Genomic DNA, 20,928 nt, shown 5'->3' on the forward strand with positions numbered 1-20,928 from the left:
GCCCCACCAGTACAGGTCATGGGACCGCTACCCTGGTTGGCCCACAGCTAAGACTCCCTATGGCTATAGAAAGAGAAACTGGGGGAAGGTTTGTCAGGGAAGATTAAGTCAGAAGTTCCCAGCATGGCACCCACAGGCACTATGGAGCCCTCCAACGTCTTTCCTGCTGCTCATCAAATGATTTTGAAAAGTGAGTGGATCCAGGTGGGGATCTGCCCAACAGAGCTTCTGACTGGCTGCACTGATCTTCGCTGTGGGAGTCAAAGTAAGTTGTGTGTAAGCAAGAAAATACTTTAAAATAAAATGTTCATTTAAAAGGGCATCCTGTTAAGCAGAGCTTCCACCTGAAATGTTGAGGAATTGTTAAGAGTTACGCATAACCTTACTCCCTGGCATTTTGTACTTGGCTCTACTTCCTGCAGCAGCCATTTTTTAATTGCTCCACCTTCCACAGCATCCATTTTGTCACTGGCTCCACCCCCACCCCCGGCATCCATTTTGTGGTTGCGCTCACCACCCTATGTCAGAATTCTAAAGGTGCCCACAGGGTCACAAAAAGGTTGGGGACCACTGGATTAACTGCACACACAAAACATGCCTGTGCACACACCATATTTATGATTTGCGGTAGAGAAGCAGCAACAGATGTTCCAGGATACATGTTGACTGCCAACAGTCTAGTACCAACTTCCTTTGAAGAATTCTATGCAGAATGAACCCCAGAATACCCATAATCCAACACAAACCAAACCAAAAGGAGAAAGTGTTGTGCTTACAGTTTTAACTCACACCTAGGCCCCGGTCACACGGGCCGGATATCGCGGGGGGGATAATTGCCCCGGCGCAGTTTGATCGGCGATTATGCGATCAGACGTGCCGGCGGCACACCACGGGTCCTTCCCTCAGCGCCGGCGGGTAAACGAGGGACCGGAGGGGAATGCCGTGCGCCGGCACGATCACACCACGGGAGTCTGGAGGCAGCCCGTGGCAAACGTTTACTAGTACCTTGGAAATACTAGTTTTTTAACTCGCATTGTCAGCGGTAAGCCACGGGTGCGCGCCACTTCCCAGATGTTGGGGTGTGATCGCGCCCGGATAATCCGCCCACCATCCGTGCCTCTCCCGTGGCAACTAGTCTTCCACCAGGCTTTCATGTAGGGGCCGCCATCGTTACCACCAACCAATTGGGGGGTGCTGGAAGATACCACTATAACAACTTAAGACCATCTTGACAATGGAAGCACTTTATTGTTAAATGTAATGTTTTGGTTATGATTTTATGGTTTTATTGGATTTTATGTATGGGCTTGTGCCCCTTGTAAGCCGCCCTGAGCCCGCTTGCGGGGAGGGCGGGGTAAAAATGTTTAAATAAATAAAATATAAATAAATAAAAAATAGTTACGCATCCAAATTCAAGTGAGAAATCCAGCAAGACTCCATACTATTTCTTTTATCCATGGCTTAATATTGAATATCAAACATACCACTGATACACTTCCCAGAGAGCCAGATTCTGAATTCTGTTGATCTTTATAATTTTTGCCTTGGACATAGTGCGCTCAAAGTTAACCTGGACCTTTCTGTATTCATTAGATGATGATTGAAGGGGGATCAACTACAAGAGGAAAAGAAGAGATACAGCAATCTGGTTAACAAAAGACCCATTTCAAATAAGATTAGAAACTCTGTTTGGGAGTGCTAACCAAAAAGGGCCAGAGTCAATACAGAACTATTTTGTGTGAAGATGGAGTTGGCCATACTTAACCAAAATCTGTGCCTTGGCTTATCCAAGGACCCTCAGAGAATGTTTTTTTAAAGGTGGCAAAACAAGATGAATGCCCTGGAATCACCCTCGCACTCCATGGAGTTTGTATTAACCCAATACACTTTAAAAAAAAAAAAAAGCCAAAACCGCACTACAGATGCTATGCCGGTCTTATGAGACTTATATTTTTAATCTAATTACCACCTAATAATTGCAGGAAAATAAACAATGTCAAGTTTCACTAAATGACTTCTACTAAACACTTTTTTTTAGGAGCAGCACTGTATTAAGTGTGGTACAGACTACAGGTATTACACTGTGCTCAGAGGGCTTTTAAGCCACTGCTCTGAAGAACAAAGGCACCTATAAAGCTCTCAAATACACAGAGGTCAACACTGGTTACAAACCCAAATCTATACAGAGATTTCAGATAAACAGTAGCCTATTCACAAACCCTAGGATATGTTTGGCCAGAAAAAGCTACAGACCGTTTGGAAGACTAAAACCCAAGCTCTAACCTATGGTTACTTATTTTCAACAAAGGGTATGAATTGCCATGCTCACCCATGTATTTAATTAGAATTACATGGTATTTAAAGGATAAAGAGAATAACAGGGGTGGCACAGAACTAGCAGAATGTTTGGTCAGGCACAGGACACCCCATTCTCTTAAACTTTATATCTGGCTGGTACATGGACATTTGATACCATCTCCTATAATCCCCCCCCCAATCCCTTGTTATGCCACTACCTGAGTTCATAACCCTCTAAAAGAATGCTTTCAAATGCCACAATCTGGAATCACTGTTCAAAAGCCTATGTAAGGGGAGTATTGATCTACCCCAAAACAAAGCATTAGCTACCTTTTACTTCTAATGCATTTGTTACACATCAGTAGCCAATAAGCTTCTGGATGACAGACATTGATGTAAGTCAACTGAGGCTGGTGATATCCCCCACACACACACCCCCAAAAAAAGAGTTGAAAAGAACTACAGTTATATACACACAAGTTCACTTCTGCTGCTGGTAAACAGGGGTTCTGTATTGTTTCTAGAACGTGAGAGACCAGTGGTCCCCCCTGCTTTCAAGCTCCTTTGTGGCGGCGGCAGCAACAGAGGAGATTGGATTTATACCCCGCCCTTCACTACCCAGAGGAGTCTCAGGGTGCATTCAGACGGGCCATTTGAGCCAGTATACATGCCGGTTAGAAACGGACTATTTACGCGCGATCACATGGTCAACATCTGCCTCCCATCCCCAGCCATCGCTTTCCAGCGCAACCCCCCAATAAAGTGGATTATTTTGATACCAGGTCCCCAAGTGGTGTTTTCCTGCTTCTCCGGTTCCAGCCGCATTTCCCCCCGTGTGATCGCTCCTCCGCCGTTGTAAAGCCACTTCCTGTTCCCTGCTCGAAAGCCGAGGCTTCCACTTTTCGCCCAACATTTTTTAAATTTATTTTTAAGCGTCGGCGATATGCGCTTGGGCAGAGCTTCGTCCCGGCGTTAGTAAAACCAAAGTTTAAATGGTGCCTGGTTTTGCTGTGTATACGAGTTCGGGATCTCACAGAGGCCAGTTTCAGGATAAAAGTGTGAAGGGAAGTGTTCATTTAAAGTTTAAAGGGAAGCATGGCAGTTGGGTTGAAGGGGAAATCGCTGTTCTGCGCACGCGCGAAAATGTTAATACTAAGGATGGCCGCCTGCGCGCATGCCCAAACTGAGAGGGAAGAAACCTGTGTGAACGGCCGGGAGTGAGTGTCCAGAACAAGGAGGTAAGTGTGATCGCGATTCTTCCAGCTTAAAAAAACATGCCTCGGACCGGAGCAGTTCAAACCGCTCCGGCACGCTGTCTATTCTTCCAGCTTGAGTGGCTTACAAACTCCTTTCCCTTCCCCTCCCCACAACAGACACCCTGTGAGGTAGGTGGCGCTGAGAGAGCTCTGACAGAAACTGCTCTTTTTCAAGAACAGCTATTATCAGAGCTACAGCTTGCCCAAGGTCATCCAGCCAGGTGCAAGTGGAGGAGTGGGGAATCAAACCCGGTTCTCCCAGATTAGAGTTGCGCACTTAACCACTACACCAAACTGGCTCTCACACCAAACTGGCTCTCTGTTGGAAGACTGCCATAATCTTGGGTTTTAGTAGCGGGGGGAGTTATCTTTTTGGAGGAGACAAACTAGTTGTGGTTAACACTGCTGCATATTGGTATGCTCTCTTTAGGTAACTGTGAGCTTTGGTGGTTTTCACTGCATTAATCCCCCCCAAAAAAAGGGGTTGCAAAGGGCCTCTAAAATCGCATTTTATCCAAGCCACATCATGAACACTTCTGAACAGAGTAGAAATGAAGGAACCAGATGTTCATTTTTCAATGTTAAACAAATAAGCATTTAACAAAATGCATCTCCTGCCATTATTTCTCCATGTAGGAAAAAATGAGTTTAGAATTATGCATCCAGATTGAACCACTCTTAACAAATTAGGCAATCTGAATAATTTTAAGTGCAGGAAGACAATATCAATCTGTACTTATTTCTTAAATTTAGATCTCATCTGTCTTGCATTGTGAAACTCAAGGTGCTATACAAGAGGCTCCTTCCAAGGGTCCCATACAGCTATATTTGCTTGGCTTCAAACAAGGCTGCATCACACATCTTTCAATCATAAACAAGGAAAGCATTCTGCTTTTCAGTTTGGCAGTAACCAAACAACAGTCATAAAACACCTCCACAATACTACTGCAAAATTCAGGCAGGCCCACAAACCTGCCTACCAGAAGAGAATGAGTGATACTTAAGACTGTGATACTTAGGAACAGCATGGCCCTATGCAGGGAGCTGTTCCTGTTGGCAGCAGAGGATAGGACTCACAATAATGGGTTTAAATTACGGGCAGAAAAATACCGTCTGGATATTAGAAAGGGTGTTTGTTTTTTACAGTAAGAGTAGTTCAGCAGTGGAAACAGCTGCCTAGGGAGGTGGTGGGCTCCACCTCACTGGCAGTCTGCAAGCAACACTTTGTCAGGGATGCTCTAGGCTGATCCTGCATTGAGCAGGGGGTTGGACTAGATGGCCTCTATGACCCTCCAAGGTGTGTTGCGAAGAGCATCTTACCTTATATCCCAGCTCTGGTAAGGCTGACTGGTCCCAATGAGCTGGAATGTTTATCGCTCCTTCTCCTGCCTTCGATAGCTCAGCCCCGCTTTATATAAGAACAGATTGAATAATTAACATCGCCACTAACCTATAGTTCTATGAAAAAAATTAACAGCTGAGCATCAAACAAATATGTCTCAGATAACAAAGTGTTATTCAAGTTTCAAATCTAACCTAAATACAGGATCGGTAAAGTACATTTGTAGGACTCAGCTAATTTGCAAGGGAGAGCTACACGCCCCAACACGACTCAGCCGCACAGTGCTTGCTGGGTTCCAGAACCATACCCTTCATGGTCTGCACCTTACCTAGAAACCGCCAGGACTCTCTGGGACTAACAATAGGCCTAAAGAACATTTATCAAGAGTAAATGTGTAGTGGGGTGTGCCAGTAGTGTTTGAGAAATGGAAGGACTACAGTTCACAGCGTACCTTCTCCCAGGCCCTCATCAAAATCTTGAGAGCATCAGAGATGTGGCTATCTTGATGTGGTCCCCATTTCTCTCTCCCCTTCTGTAATTTTCTGGATAGATACAAGGAAACTGATTTCCTCTCTCTCTTTTGAATCTCAAGAAATAAGCTCAGACTTACAAAAGATGATGCTGGATTATAGGTGTTAGTCTTTAAGGTGCCTTTGAACTTCTGTTTTATTTTGCTACAGTAAACTAAAATGAATGGCGCTGCGGTGGCTCAAGTGGTTAAGACGCTGAACTGCAGGCTGTGGAAGGTCAGTAGTTCAGCAGTTCAAGACCCGGGTGCCGCAAGACGGGGTTAGCTCCTGTCTCTAGTTCCAGCTCCTGCCGACCTAGCAGTTCGAAAGCAAGAAATTGCAAGTAGATAAATAGGTACCACTGCGGTGGGAAGGTAACAGCGTTCCGTGCGCCTTGGAGTTTAGTCATGCCGGCCACATGACCACGGAAACGTCTTCGGACAGTGCTGGCTCTTCGGCTTTGAAACGGAGATGAGCACTGCAACCCTAGAGGCGGACTCGACTGGCTTTCGAGCAAGGGAACCTTTACCTTTTTAAACTAAAATGTCTCCTCCTCTGGAATCGCCTAGATGTGGGCTTGGCCTTCATGAAACCTTCTCCCATACACAAAGACAGTTTTCATTCCTTATCCCCAGTTACACAGAATCTTCAGTACAGTTGCAGATCAGGGTTCCATCCTTTAAGAACTCTATGGAGGCCCAGGGGGTGGTATTTCTTGCTTATGGTGCTACATCTATGGTCTGATCATCCTAAACTGACCCTGCAGTGCTTGATTTGATTTGATTTATATCCCGCCCGCCCTGCCGAGGCGGGCTCATGCTTCTTCCCTCATCCCGTTCAGATTCAGACTCGCCTATCCTGCCACGCTTCAGGGACTTGCTGAGCTGCTCATTTATAATTACTATTTATTTTACAACTAAATTCATTCTGTGTTTTTGTAAGATGCTGCCATGGCTTTACAGATTTCTATATTTGTCCTTTTTGTATTCTCTGGCATCTATATCTTTGCAATTAAATAAATATTTATACATGACGTAACGAAGTAAATACATGCATAAAAAGTCCATCCCTGACATCTCGAGTTCAAAAAATGTAGGTGGCAGAGCAAGTCAATACTAGGCTAGGGCTGCAATCCTAAGAAAACTTTCCTGGAAGGAAGCCCCACTGAGTAAAGTAGGACTTACTTCTGAGTTTACCTGTTTAGGAGTGCTCCCTAGATGGACTCTATGTCTGACTCCATTTAAAACAATTCCTTGTATCTTAAGAGGAAAAACTGGGGGGGCAGGGAGGGAAATATGATGGCTAAATTTTAGCAGCAATGCAAGAGTGACATCTAGACCACTGAACCAGATGCACTGAGGTGTTGAAATGGCATTTAGCAGATATAGGAGAAACAAGCACTTTAGAACTATATGCAGGACAATTATAAGGTTTTTGAAAGAAACCTACACACTCCAGGGGAACTTCCTTATACTTGAAACTTAAATCCCAGCATGCTTTGTTACAGAGATCAAGATTTTACCATTATAGCATGTCTAGGGGCTTTGCGGCAACCTTAGTCAAGGCATACTTACAAAAATACTTTAATCCTCTTCCAAGTTATATACTGTTTACGTTCTCTGTAATACACTCTACATCAGGGGTGTCAAACTTGAGGCCCACGGCTTTAATCAGGCCCACAGCTCTTTTCTTCTCCTGAGTTCACCCTTTGAAGCTTGAGGCTGCCGAAGTTCCCAGATCCCTCTGTCTTCTCTTTGCCTGCTTTGGCAGGAAGCTCTTCTGGGCTTGCAAAGTTAAAAAGAAAATACAAAATGGATTCTTCCATTAAGGTCTCTGCACCCAGATAGACTACTCTGGGACTGTTTCCAGCAAAAGAAACAGTGTTCTGGGACTGGAATGACAGGGCACAGAGTGGAATGACAGCCCTGGGGAGTAGCAGCAGCATTCTGGGAATGGAATTCCACTCCAGGGGCCCTCATTCCAATCCCAGAATGTTGCTGCTACTCCTCAGGACTGTCATTTCACTCTGGTGGCTGTCATTCTAGTCCCAGAGTAGTCTATCTGGGCCAAGAGACCTTAATTCCTGGGTGCCTTAATCGGGAATCCATTCCACATTTTCTTTCCAACTTTGTTTCTGCTGCAATGTATTTCAGTGGAGTGGAGCTCAAGTAGTTTCACTTTCCAGTGTTTGTACAGCTGAAGTTGTTGCTTGCTGGAGTTGTCTCCCTGCAAATACAGGGTTGATGTTTTGAGCCAACTTGTCTCTGCTGAATGGACCTGAGAACGGGTGCCTGAGTGAGTACTCCAACCTCGGAACCCACAGCCAAAGGAGGACATTACACTGGCGAGCCACTGCCACTCTGAGTAGACCTGGGGAGGGGGGGAGAGAGAAGCTTGCAATGGCCAGCCATTTTATGTTCCTAGGCTCAGAGCATTTTATATTTTTAGTTTATATTTTGGTTTCTGCTGTGATCCCTGTGCTTTTTCTTGATGTTTTATTTTAAAAATTGCACTGGCAAACCCCACTATTCCCCAACCTTTCCATTTTAGGCAGGCATGGGGGGGGGAGAGGTTTGGGAGGTGTCAGTTATAAAAGACTATTAAACAAAATATCACAAGAGTTGTAAGCATATTTGTATTTTAAGTAAAAAATATCTTTAATTGTGTTTGTATCTTTTATAAAGTTTATATCTCTGCTACCTGACATTATATTTTATGACCCGCACGGCCTGGCCCAACAAAGTCCCATTTATGTCAGATCCAGCCCTTGTAACAAACGAGTTCAACACCCCTGCTCTACGTACACAGTTGAGATCTGCCCCTCAAGCCTTGCTCTCTGTGCCCCTAACCTTTGGAAGTGGGGTGGGTGCAGGGCAGCCCGTTATTGTTAAATTTTAGAGTCTTGCCTAGGGTGACGGCTCGACGAGGGCGCCATTCTGGCCGGCCTTGTCCCCTCCTTGGCCCACACAGGAAGCCTCCCGTGCCAGCTTCTTGCTCCGTCCCCGGCAAGAGACTCCCCTCTTTACAGCCCCCCAGACAGAAAGAGGAGGAGACGGGGGAGGATAGGCGTGGGGAACAGCCCAGGACAATGGGAAAGTACTGCTCACCCTCTGCCGCCCCCGCGGTCTCCTTGGAGCTCCTTTTGCAGCCTGGCACAGGCCCTGGCTCCCTCCCCTCCAGCGATCCCAACCCCCCGCATGCATTTGCAGCTCGGCCCGCCCACTGTGGCTCCAACACATGCCCCCGTCCTGCGGGGGGGGGGGGGGGGAAGGTATCCTCACCTAGTGGATGAAAAAACCTGGGGCCGTCACTGGGTGGGTGGCAAACACAGACAGGGCTATTTTTGTGATGACACCTCACCTTTGGAATGCCCTCCACCTTCAGGCTTACCTGGCACCTACTTTACTTTTGTTTTTCCCCAAACTTTTATCTTACCAGCTTTTTAATGATTTGCTTCTGTTTGATGGATAGTTTTTAATCCTGCTTGTGTCTAACATCTTGTTTTTTAAACTGCAGTTTTACCACAATCAGTACTCCAAAGAGGCAGCATTAAAATATTCTAAATAAACAAACAAACAAATAAACAAACAAACACACACATCCCCATCACCAACCTGGTTTTCTTCTTCTCTATTTCTTTTAGAGACACAAACTTAGGTCGCCTACGAACTTCTCGTTCTGTCTTGTAACACACGTTCTTCTGTTTCATGGCTTTAAAAAAGAAAAATAGAACAGCCCTTGCATATACTGCAAATGGTTGTAACTGAAAATCTCTTCTGCAAACCAAGCCATCGCAAGTGCCAGGTTTATAGTCACTGTTAAGAGGAACTAATAACTCTGGTTCTAATGTATGCTGCAATGCCATTTAAATGCCAAGGACAACATTGCTTCTAGAGAGGCTGCTTCGCCTTCCTCAGATACCTGCGTGAGTCCCACGTATCTCTGAAAGTACACCCCTTGTTGATATCACCCATGATGATGGATTTAGAACCAGACTGAAAGCAGAGCTGAACCCAACTTCGATGGACAAGGTGAACAGAGACAGAGGGCCTAATGTGAACCAAATATCCTCTGACTCTGACCAACAAGAACAACTTGACCTACAACAATAGACCTTTCAACTGAGGTCTATTCTACATGGACTAAATTACCAAGTAAGTCATCTGTGACAGGTGGAACACAGAAATAACACTACAGCAACACAAAAGCCAATGAGTGCAGCATTCCAAACCAGCCAATTTTTTTATTTTTTATTTATGAATCCGATTTGTATCCCGCCTAGCCACAGGAGCGCCATTCTGGAAAAGGGTTAAAATCTGATAGCAGGAAGTCTGGGTATGAATGCTAAAATGTTATCTCCTCAAACCATTTCGATGCTCCACTGAGATCCCCAGTGCAGTGGGGCAGGCAGGAAGCTGTATGATGAGGAAAAATCCAGTGGGGTGGTATCTGGTGCCCTGGAAAGCATTCATACCACCTAACTAACTAGAAAAGATAGACGCTCCTAAGTAGTCCTAAGAAAGTGCCTCTCATTGTGTAAACTTGGTTCAGTTATAAAGCCCATTTATTGCATACGGAAGGCCCCAGACTCAATCTCCTGTGAAAAAGAACTCAAGCAGCCAGCCTGAGAGGCAGCATGGTGTAGTAGTTAAGAACAGTGGACTCTGATCTGAAGAACCAGGTCTGATTCTCCACTCCTCCACATGAAGCCTGCTGGGTGACTGTGGGCCAGTCACAGTTCTCTCAGAACTCTCTCAGCCCCACCTATCTTACAAGGTGACTGTTGTGGGGAAGTGAAGGGAAGGCAATTGTAAGCCACTTTGAGGCTCCTTGAGGTACAGAAAAATGGGGTACAAATACCTTTTCTTCTTTAGCAGCAGAGAAAGGGCCTAAGAAAAACCCTTGCCTGAGACCTTGGAAAAAACCTTTCCCAGTCACAAGAGACAACAGAGGCCTTGAGACCCCCCCCCCCCAAAGGCAGCATTATATAAAATGTTTTAAAGCATGCACTGTTTTAGCACACTTCCACGGATTCAAGACCATTAAGAACAAACATACCTTTGAAATCAAGCACATAATTCTGATTCCTAGCTGTGAAGTTGAGTGTTGGGGAGGCCTCAGACTGATAGGCTTTCTCAAGATCGAGGCTGCATACCGAAGAAGCACCATGGTCAATATCCTGTCAGCACAGAACCAAACAAAAGATTTTTTCCAAAATCATCTTGCAAAAGCAGCAAGTTCCAAAATTTGCATAAGAAAACTCCCATGGGATCTACCCGGGCTCAAGACTGGGCTTGTCATTGTGGGAACATCTGCTACAAAGGTCAAGACGAATTTATGGAGATGACCAAACCCTGTACCAAAGTCAGGAAACTTTTCAGGGCCATTGAAAGTAGTAGAGATAGACTTAACCCAAGGATATACTCTCCCATACATCCAGTTCTTATCCACTGAGGATTATGCAGAAAACTCCATGGCTCTTTGTGCCCCATGTTAACAGGCAGAAAGAGAACCACAACTGAATTTTCAGTCTCAGATACCAAACTAGTTTCCAACCCAAGAGTGGTTTACACCCCCAATCCAAATACAACAGAACCAAAATATCTAAACAAAACCATGACAAAACACAGCCACTGAGAGACTATACCAGAATACCTCAGAGAGCATAATTTACACACCATTAAAGGCTTAACTGATAACCATATTTTTAACTAATGCCTAAAAACCATAAAGTTCATAACAAACAGACCTGGGAACAGTACTCTATAAATCAGGCACAGCCATGGAAAAGGTCTTGCCCTGTTAGCTGTATACCTTATCTCCTAAGGTGGAGCCACCTTTAGAGCAGGGCTAAGTTCTGGAACAGCCTGACATACCAGTAGATCTTCACAGCATACAGAATGCATCATGTTTACTTCAGTCTACAGCTAGATGGTATTACTCACCTGCGTCCCATATTCATTCCATAGTCCATAGTCATCTTTCCAATACCAGAGCCATTCTGTAGTTAGGATATAGTGAGGGGGCTTGGTCACAGAAGATGCTGTGGAGAGGCGTCTAACTTGGATGGAGTTGTAAGTCATACTGCTGAAGTCAATGATCAGTTTTGAACCACGGCAGGTAAACCTGTACATTTAGGTAAAAATGTGTGGGGGGGGGCTTAGAACATTAGACGAGCCCTGCTGGATTAGATGAATAGTTCATCTAGTATAGCATCCTGTCTCACACAGTGGCCAACCATCAGTTCCTCTGGACAGCCAACAACAGGGCATAGAGGCTGAGGCCTTCCCCTGATGTTGCCTCCTGGCTTTGGGATTCAAAGGTCTAGTGACTCTGAATGTGGAGGTTCCCCTCTGTCACCATTGCTAGTAGCCATTAATAGACTTATCTTCCATGAATCTATCTAATCCCCTTTTAAAGCAGTTTATTCTGGTGGCCATCACTACAGCCTCTAGCAGTTAATTCCACATTTTAATAACTCTCTGTGCAAAGCACTATTTCCTTTTGTCTGTCCTGAACCAACTGTCCATCAGCTTCATTGGATGCCCTCAGGGTTCCCTCTAATGTCCGACAATATGCAGGGGCACAATATTTTTTTACCACCCAGCACAGAGCTTTTTAGCTCAGTGCAGGGGGGGTGACTCTCCCAGGGCGGCCCCGCCCTCCTGCTCATCCGATGGCACCTGCTTCCTCCCAGCCCTCCTTCCTTCCTCAGCGCAACTCCACCAGGAATTTGAAGAGCCTTCCTGCCTGTGCTGGCCAGGTGGTGCGAAGCTGGGAGGGACCTGGGAGCTGCTGATGCCATCCAAGAAAATCTGCTGTCCTGCCTGATTCACCCCACATCAGGTGAGTCACCCCCGGATCCTCTCTGGCAGGGAAGGAGGTCTGGGGGACCCAGGCTGCACATCTGTATTCCCCCCCCAAAGCAGTGGTAGGCCAACAGAGAGGAGCTGCATTCCAAGAAAAAGGATGTTGTGGGGGAAGGCGGACGTGCGGCTTGCAAAAAACATTTAAAGGGAATGTCTCCATTATAGTCTTTAATGGAGAATCAATTCAGGGGTATCTGGGGCTCGGGGGGGGGGCTGGTTTTTGCTATGCTGCAAGTTTGGTGCCTCTCCTCAAACCACCCAAGTTTCAAAAAGACTGAACCAGATGCTCCCATTCTCCACTGTTTCTAATAAAAGAGGGAAAAGATGCCATCCCGGTGAACTCGCCTCTTTGGAAGAGCAAAGTGGCTCTTGCAAAAAGCCCTTTCTATTACTTTCCCTTTCTTTCTCTCCCTTTCCATTTCATTCCATTTCTTTTTTCCCTTTCCTTCTTAAAAGAGGAGTGATCCCTGGCCTGTGTACAAAGAAGGATTTTGGGAACTTGATTGTGTGTTCCTGCCTTCTAGACTTCAAGAGTCAGTGAAACTCAGAAACCTTGGTTTACCCAGGAGTTGCGGCTGATGAAGCGAAGGCTAAGATGGCTAATGAGACAGTAGCAATGCACTTGCGATGAAGCCACAAGAACATCTTATAGGACATTTATGAGATTCTATGAGATGGCAGTCAGAGTATTATGCGGCCACGATTATGTCTGCAAGCTCATGCCCAGCCCAATTATTTAGAATAATTCGGTCTATGACTGTTCTGCCACAAGGCAGACCAAATGTTAGGGAAGTGGACACTGGCTGTGAGGCCTTTGCAAGCTACTTTGCAGATAGAGTCCTGTCGCTCCGCTGTGACCTCCCCACCACAGTTAAGACAGTAACTGAACTTGAGGCTCCATGCACATCTTCTGCTCAGGTTATGGATTATTTCAGTCCACTCAGCCTGGAGGAAGTTGACAAACTGCTCTTAACTGTACGCCCTACCACGTGCTGCCTTGACCCGTGACCATCATGGCTAATTAAAACTGGCCGTGATGGGTTTCAAAATGCCCTAAGGGAGATTATCAACAAATCCCTCTCGGAGGGACAGTTCCCTAGGGCACTCAAGGAAGCTGTGGTTCGTCCCCTCCTGAAAAAGCCATCTCTGAATCTAGCCAAATTGGATAATTACCGGCCAGTCTCCAATCTGCCCTATTTGGGCAAAGTAATTGACAGGGCCATGGCAATTCAGCTACAGAGCTTTTGGGATGACACTTCCATTCTAGATCCTTTCCAGTCTGGTTTCTGCCAAGGCCACAGAATGGAGACGGCCCTGGTCACCCTCACAGATGACCTCCGGAGGCATCTGGATCGGGGCGCATTGGCAGTGATGTTGCTGTTGGACCTGTTGGCGGCATTTGACATGGTCGACCATCAGTTACTGATCCACCACCTCGCCGATACTGGAGTCCTTCCTTCAGGGTTGGGGACAAAGGGTGGTGCTAGGGGAGCAGCTATCCCAAAGGTACCCACTGATTTGTGGAGTGCTCCAAGGGGCGGTGCTGTCCCCAATGTTATTTAACATCTACATGCGCCCCCTTGCCCAGATTGCCTGGAGGCATGGGCTGGGATGTCACCAGTCTGCGGATGACACCCAGTTCTATCTGTTGTTAGGCGGCCAGTCTGACTATACACCAGAAGATCTGGACCAGGTGTTGCAAGCCATGGCTGGTTGGCTCAGACTGAGCCAACTGAAATTGAATCTGACGAAGACAGAGGTCCTGTGCCTGAGCTGGGGTGGCCCAAAAGTAGGGATCCTACTTCTGACCATTGAAGGGGCGCCATTGGTGCCAGCACCAGAGGTTAGGAGCTTGGGAGTGCTCCTGATTCCTCACTAACAACGAAGGCCCAGGTAGCAGCCATGCCAAATCAGCCTTTTACCACCTCCGGCTGATTAGGGAGTTGGTTCCCTTCCTTGAATGCAACAACTTGGCGACAGTGATCCATGCGATGGTCACCTCGAGATTGGACTACTATAATGCTCTCTACATGGGGCTGCCCTTGACCCAAATCCAGAAGCTATGGCTAGTGCAAAATGCTGCAGCCAGGCTTCTCATGGGCCTCTCTGTGCAGGAGCACGTCCAGCCTGTGCTGAAAGCACTGCACTAGCTGCCGATAGCATACTGAATTCGCTTCAAGGTGCTGGTACTTACCTTTAAAGCCCTTTATGGTCAGGGGCCCACATACCTGAGATAATGCCTTTCCCCACGTTCCCCAGAGAGCACTGTGCTCAGGGTCACAAAATCGATTGGACTCCCAGGTCCTAAAGATGCCAGGCTGGCCACAACCAGGGCCAGGGCCTTCTCAGTGGTGGCTCTGTACTGGTGGAATGAGCTCCCAGAAAAGATCAAGGCCCTCGGGACCTTTTACAGTTCCACAGGGCCTGCAAGATGGAGCTCTTCCACCAGACCTTCGACTAAGGAGCCTGTAATGATTCCTTGTTTTTGTGAGTGTGTGTCTCTTTAAAAGTTTGGTTGCATGGCTGTGGTAGGTAGACTAGTGTGGTTGAGAGATGCAAGTGTGGTATGATTGGTGGTTGACTACATGAAAAGATCCCTGTCAGTGAGGGAAAAGATTGAGTGTGATACCAAAGCAATTGTACATCATTTACACATTACTAGTTACATTGTATCACCCTCTTATTTAGTATTTATTTCAATAAATCCTCTTTTATTCAAGTTTATACCAGCTCTGAATGAAATACTTCCCAGGACCACATAGTTCCTCGTAAGCCTTGAACTCGGTCTACCAAACTAGTAAGAGCAAAAGTAAAAGCATAAAGGTTTGGAAATCCTTAAAATTTCCTGGTGGCAGCAGATTCTACCCAGTTAAGCGAAATAAAGTGAACTTTTAAAGTGAACTTAGTCCTCCCCAATAAGGAGGACGTCACAGAGCCACACCAAATAACATCAAATAAGTGAGACGTGACAGTGCCCCATTCCTTGGCTTATCACCAACAGCCGGTGCTGTCGCCTAAATACAGAGACCAAGACGAGCCAACCACCGATACAGATCATCTGATTACAACACTAGTATTGGTTCCGTCTTCTGTAAGCATTGTTATAAGTACCTGATCACTTACTAGCACTTTATGATAATGTAGAGTTTTATTATTTGTTTTAAGATTGTATATAATTTGTCACCTATACGTTTAATCTCTTTGTAAGCCGCCCTGAGCCTGTTCCGGCGGGGAATAAATTGAATAAATAAATAAAATTATTCACGAACTCTTTCGTTTCTCAACAGTTTTCTACACTGCATCCACAAGCATTTTTCCCCCTTGTCCTCTTCTTCCATTGCTTTTTCAACTCCTTCTAGCATGAGCTGTGCCATGTTGAATCCCACAATATCCATCACCTCTCCTTTCATTGTCTCATGTTTTAACAGGTTAATTATGTTTCTATACTTTGTGAAACATTTCACCAAATCACTTTTACTCTTAGGAACAAAGTCCTTAAAGTACTTCATAACTAAACTGAAAACAATCTGTCTTCTCACTGGGAAGTCATCATGTTTCCCCAAAAATGCAGTAATGAAAACAGAAAAACACAAACTGCATTCAGAAAAATCAAAAAAATACTGACTTTACTGATCATTTTTTTAAAAAACTGACAAATTACTGACCAAGATGAAATAACTGACTTTTACTGATTTTACTGACCATTTTCCACCCCTGCATGCAGAAGGTCTGACATTGTGTTTTTTTTTTATATATAGGAGAGGGACTTTGATTAGTACTTCTAAAATCAGACTATCATATTACCAGTAAATCTGTACCTTTCATTAAAGGGATCACAGTACTGCTTTTCAATGTCCTCCATATGAGGCAGCTCTGTCCATTGGGTACCACTGAAGTGTTCCCATCTGTATGGCAAATGGAAGTGAACGCGGATACATTTATCTAGATTTAAAAAAAAGTTTAAAGTGTTAATCCAATGACCAGTGTTCCCTCTAAGATGAGTTAGTGTGAGCTAGTTCAGTTTTTTAGCCTACGGCTCACACATTTTTGTCTTAGCTAAGGAAGAATGGCTCCAGAGCAAACTAATTTATATAGTGGCCAAATTGCTCGCTCACAACTTTAATGCCAGTAGCTCACAAAATAGAATTTTTGCTCAGAAGACTCCACAGTTTTTAAAAAGGGCTTTAAACAAGAAATGCTAATGAAGCCACACATCACACGTGCTCAGCAGGTATATAGCCAAATGTTCAAGCAATGAAGATATGTTACCTGGCCCAAGTGCCCCTCACTAATATCATGCTCGACTGTAGTACAAATCCTCTGTGTTTCCCTGGTTCCAATTTGAGAAACACACTCTCTCAGTCCTGTGAAGGAAGAAACTGTAACCAAGGTCTTTATTGTTAATCGATTAACAGGGAGAAACCAAACAAACAGGGGTTGGTCCTCTCAGATACCACCCAGCGTCTCCAAGGTTACAATGGGAGACATACTGTTTTATATTTCACATTACATCAGAGAAACGAAACAGAATTAATGGTTACAGCAAACTTTGTCAAACTGCGTCATACCTTCCTGATTGGGCCTGGACCTGTGGGATGCATTTTCTCAAGCGAAAATGTACCTCCTTTAGTTAAACCATGGGCCTTCTCCTTCCCAGGCTATGAAGTTTGAGAAGTATCTAATGTAGCAGATATGGGTACATAGTGCTGTATGTTCTTCATCTAACTTAAGCTGACATCAGGAACATGCGCAGTTATAGCTGGCCAGAACAAGCAAGGTCACAACCCTCAGCAGAACAGCAAAATAGCAAAACAGCATTTTGTTTAAGCTTCCCAGAATGCATTTCCAGCAATAGCCATAAGTGAACCAAAGTCTAATATCTGAATACATTCATGATTGATTTCTGTCCATGTAGTTAAAATCATAAATAGCACTTAACATATGTATCACAGAAAGGTTAAGTGTACCTGCAAAGCTCATTCTGTTAGTCAGTGGCAGAGTGCAAAATGCTTGTGTGTATAACAACACTGCAGAAATACATTGATCAAAGCCCATTTGAACCTTCAGCTGTCCATCATACCTTTGGGGCCCTAAAGCATGACTCTGGTTTTGTAAGATAAATAATCAAAAGCTATTGATATCTGCAGGTCTGAATCCCCATTCGTGCCATAGAAGCTTGCTGAGTGACCTTGGGCCACTCACACACTCTCTGCCCAGCCTACCTCACAAAGTTGTTGCGAGGATAAAATGGAGAAGAGGAAAATGATGTAAGCTCTCCCCCAGTGGAGCGAAAGGTGGGGCATAAATGAACTAAATTTAATTTAATGCAAAAGGTTTACTTTACAAAACACAACCCGCAGAAACACTAATCAATTCAAGAAGGATCATTTGGGTGATCTGATGTCATCATCAGCATGTCTATGTCACTCTTCTTAACACCTACTCTCCTGGTACACTTTCCATGCATGCCCAAGGCACCCCTTTTCCTACAGGCTGGCTACTTCACACACCAAAATTTTCAGTGCACGCCAATAAGTTCCCAGAACTACAGCTGCGCCAATCAAGATCTAGCCCAAAGACAACCAAAGCCAGAAGAGATTCCAGTATCGAGGGGCCAATAACAATTTCCCCCCATTGGTAGATGTGGGTGTATAAAAGCAGCTGACAGAGCCCTCCAGTTTTTGTAGACGGCTTCCATCTGAAACCATCTGCCATCGTCACTAAACACTGCAGTATCAGACCCTCCCCACTTCAGGGCAGGTGAAGTACAATTTATTTATTTTCAAAACTTATACTCTGCTTTTCCGTTGTCACCAGGGTTGCCAAGGCAGCGAACAGATTAAAAGAAACATATTAAAAATGTCTTTCAAAACATTAAAACCAAACAAAAACGCATCACTAAAACCAAAGCTAAAGTTTACAGGAGAGGGTGGGTTATAAATCAAATGAAATAAATAAAATGAAAAAATAAATAAAATAAATAAATACAATGAAAACAGGGGAGAGGAAAGAGGAATTACTCCCATGTAACTTGTTGATTTCTCCGATTTACTTTGTGGATAAGAAGATTCAGGTAACATCCATTTTAATGGGTTTTCCTTTTTTCCTAAGCTTGGTTACAAGTTTGAATGAAACTCCCACGGCCTCAAAGAAACACTCAGGAGAAGATGAGACACATTTATAGGCCACTGTGACAGGAAAATGAGAAAGCAAAGCACCAGACCCCAAATGCCTACTGCCTTTCTTTCCCCAACAGAGATGCTTTAATAACCATGACAAGTGAATGGAGGAGGTAAGCGTATCGGCAGATATCTGAACGCCACAAAAGTTTATCAAAGCTACATTAAATCCAAACGACTTAATTCTCGCCTTCTCGGAGGGAACATCTTTAAAGTGCACAAAACAAAGGTGAGAGCCAGAGAGAAGGGCAGAAGAAAAGTTAAGGGGGTGGGGAGAGCAGGAAACACCTGGGCTTTCAAGCAGCCCAACTTACCTTGGAAGCTACAACTTTTCCTAATGTGGTACAAGCAGATCATATTCGATTCGTCACTGCTGCTTGTCACCGAAGGGGCCCGACCACTGCTCCTTCTTGCTGAGAAAGAACAAAACCTGCATTGTGAGTCCAGTGCTGAACAGAACCAAGTCATACACTGCTGAAGAAGATGAAGAAAGTCGTAACATTTTCAAGCCAATTTAGCTGGAATGGAGTCTGATCCAAATACAGCTATAAGACAACTTTCAACGTATGCCCCCAAACCCTCTTCAAATTGACCTGAAAAGAAAATCAAGGTGGTGCAGATCCCTTCTATCCCCATGGCTCATTTCCAGCCAAAACGAGCAGGAACGCCGTTCCAGCAGTAACAAGCCCAGGCCCCGCCCCCAGCAGCTCTCCCACCAGGCCCCCTTGCCTTCACTGGCCCGCCCACCTAGGCCAGCAAGACGGGAAAGACCCCTTGAAGGAACGGGGAGACATTTAAATGCCTCCCCATGCCTTCCCCGGCCCGCCTGCCAAAACGGGTGAGCAAGGGAAGGCTTGGAGAGCCCCCCCCCCCGATATCCTATGGCCCCAATGCAGCGGCACGACCCTAGAGAGAAGGGGTTTAAAACCCTTCTCTCTTTGCTTCCCCCGCCAGCATGCCTTGGCCGACCGCCTGGGAAAAGGAAGAGGAGGCTTTTAAAGATGCCTCCCCAACCTTTGCATTGAAATTAAAAAGACACATAATACTTCAAATACAATACAAATCCACCAGGTGTTCTTGATCCTATGACTAGACGTGGAAAATTTCCAGAACTGTTGAAGCATTGCGGGGGGGGGGGGACACACACACACACTGTTTTCTAGGTATGTTTTCATACTTCACATTTTAGTGTGAGTTGTTTTAAAATGCATTTCACTTACTTCAAAGGAGTACATAGATTTTTCCACATCTTTTCTCCAATTTTTCCAAGGGAAAAACCTGAGGTCCTCAACCCATCCACCCCCCTAGCCAAGGTTCTGTTTTGCACCTGGGCTTTTTTGTTTATACTGCAAGTGTTCCAGAAGAACCTTTTTTAGATTTTTTTAATTATTTTTTTACAATTCCAATGGTTATAAACTTTCACATTTCCCAGGTTAGACTGTATTGCATTCTAAAGCTCATTTCAGCTCAACAACAAACCTGGCATAGCATTCTGTATATGACAAAATGGGTTCATCACAGTTACACGCTTCAACCGTTTTAAATAGAATGTACAGCTAACTGGTTCGGGATGGACAAAAGAAAGTACTTCTTTACTCAATGAGTAATTACACTGCAGCATTTTCTGCTAGTGATAGGGCTATCCTCCATTATCAGTGGCTATTAGTCAAGATTACAAAAAGAAATCAATCTCCACATCCAGAGGCAGTAAACCTCTGAATACCAGTTCTAGGAAGAAAGATTACGGAGGGTCTTGGTCTACTAGTTTGTCGGCCCTCCAGGGCAAGGTATATGAAGAGACTGGCTTTGCCTAGCAGTTTCTTGGTTGTTCAAAACTTTGGTTCAGGCTTTGGACCTAATAAAATCACAGAAGGCCTGTGTCTCTGGGAACATAATGATTTTGCAGTTAAAGAGAGCTAAGGAGATGGCAGTTAGACACAGGACCAAGTAAGATCTTGGGGGGGTCTAAGAGCTTCTAGGGCAGAGAACCAGTAGGGAGTCTCACCTCCACATTCCATCTCATTAGCGCATGGAACCCTGGGGGAAGGTAAGTGGCTTGCTGAATTGTGAGTACATGCAGCTGCACAAAACAATGCCACATGTCCAGCAACACACCTGATTGGTCAGGTCACCTGGCTAGCAACACATTTGTTTGGTCAACTAGACTCAGGCCAATTGCAGAAAGTTTGGCACCCTTCGTTCCAGTCTGTACCCTTCTGCACACCTATATCTTTTGCATCATCCTTTTGACTGGGTTAGGCCTTGTGTGGCGGAACACCTGCCGTTTGGACTCTTTATCTGGACTCTTTGTCTCAGTCTGGTCAGGGGACATCTGGATTAGAGAACCAAAGCATGTATAAGCATTTCAGTTTAGCTATTTAGATTTTATGTTTCTCCTTGCTTGGCACTGCTCTTATATCTGTAACCTTTTATGCATATTATTTTTAATAAACCTTATTCATTATATCCTGTGGT

At 44.9% G+C, this 20,928-nt stretch overlaps 1 protein-coding gene across 1 annotated transcript in view; it reads right to left on the reverse strand.

Moving 5' to 3' along the window:
* PARP12 (poly(ADP-ribose) polymerase family member 12) overlaps positions 1–20,928 on the reverse strand; it is a 34,056-nt gene that overhangs the window by 2,517 nt on the left and 10,611 nt on the right. Inside the window, exons 4-10 of the mRNA XM_015422089.1 lie at positions 18,768–18,866; positions 16,093–16,216; positions 11,351–11,531; positions 10,464–10,584; positions 9,020–9,116; positions 4,875–4,962; positions 1,485–1,615 (exon numbers count right to left, since the gene is read on the reverse strand). Of these exons, the coding sequence (XP_015277575.1) occupies positions 1,485–1,615; positions 4,875–4,962; positions 9,020–9,116; positions 10,464–10,584; positions 11,351–11,531; positions 16,093–16,216; positions 18,768–18,866 (841 nt within the window). The remainder of the gene's footprint in view (positions 1–1,484; positions 1,616–4,874; positions 4,963–9,019; positions 9,117–10,463; positions 10,585–11,350; positions 11,532–16,092; positions 16,217–18,767; positions 18,867–20,928) is intronic.

This window comes from Gekko japonicus, unplaced genomic scaffold (assembly GCF_001447785.1).
Source record: "Gekko japonicus isolate JY-2015 unplaced genomic scaffold, Gekko_japonicus_V1.1 scaffold280, whole genome shotgun sequence".
Lineage (NCBI taxonomy): Eukaryota > Metazoa > Chordata > Lepidosauria > Squamata > Gekkonidae > Gekko > Gekko japonicus.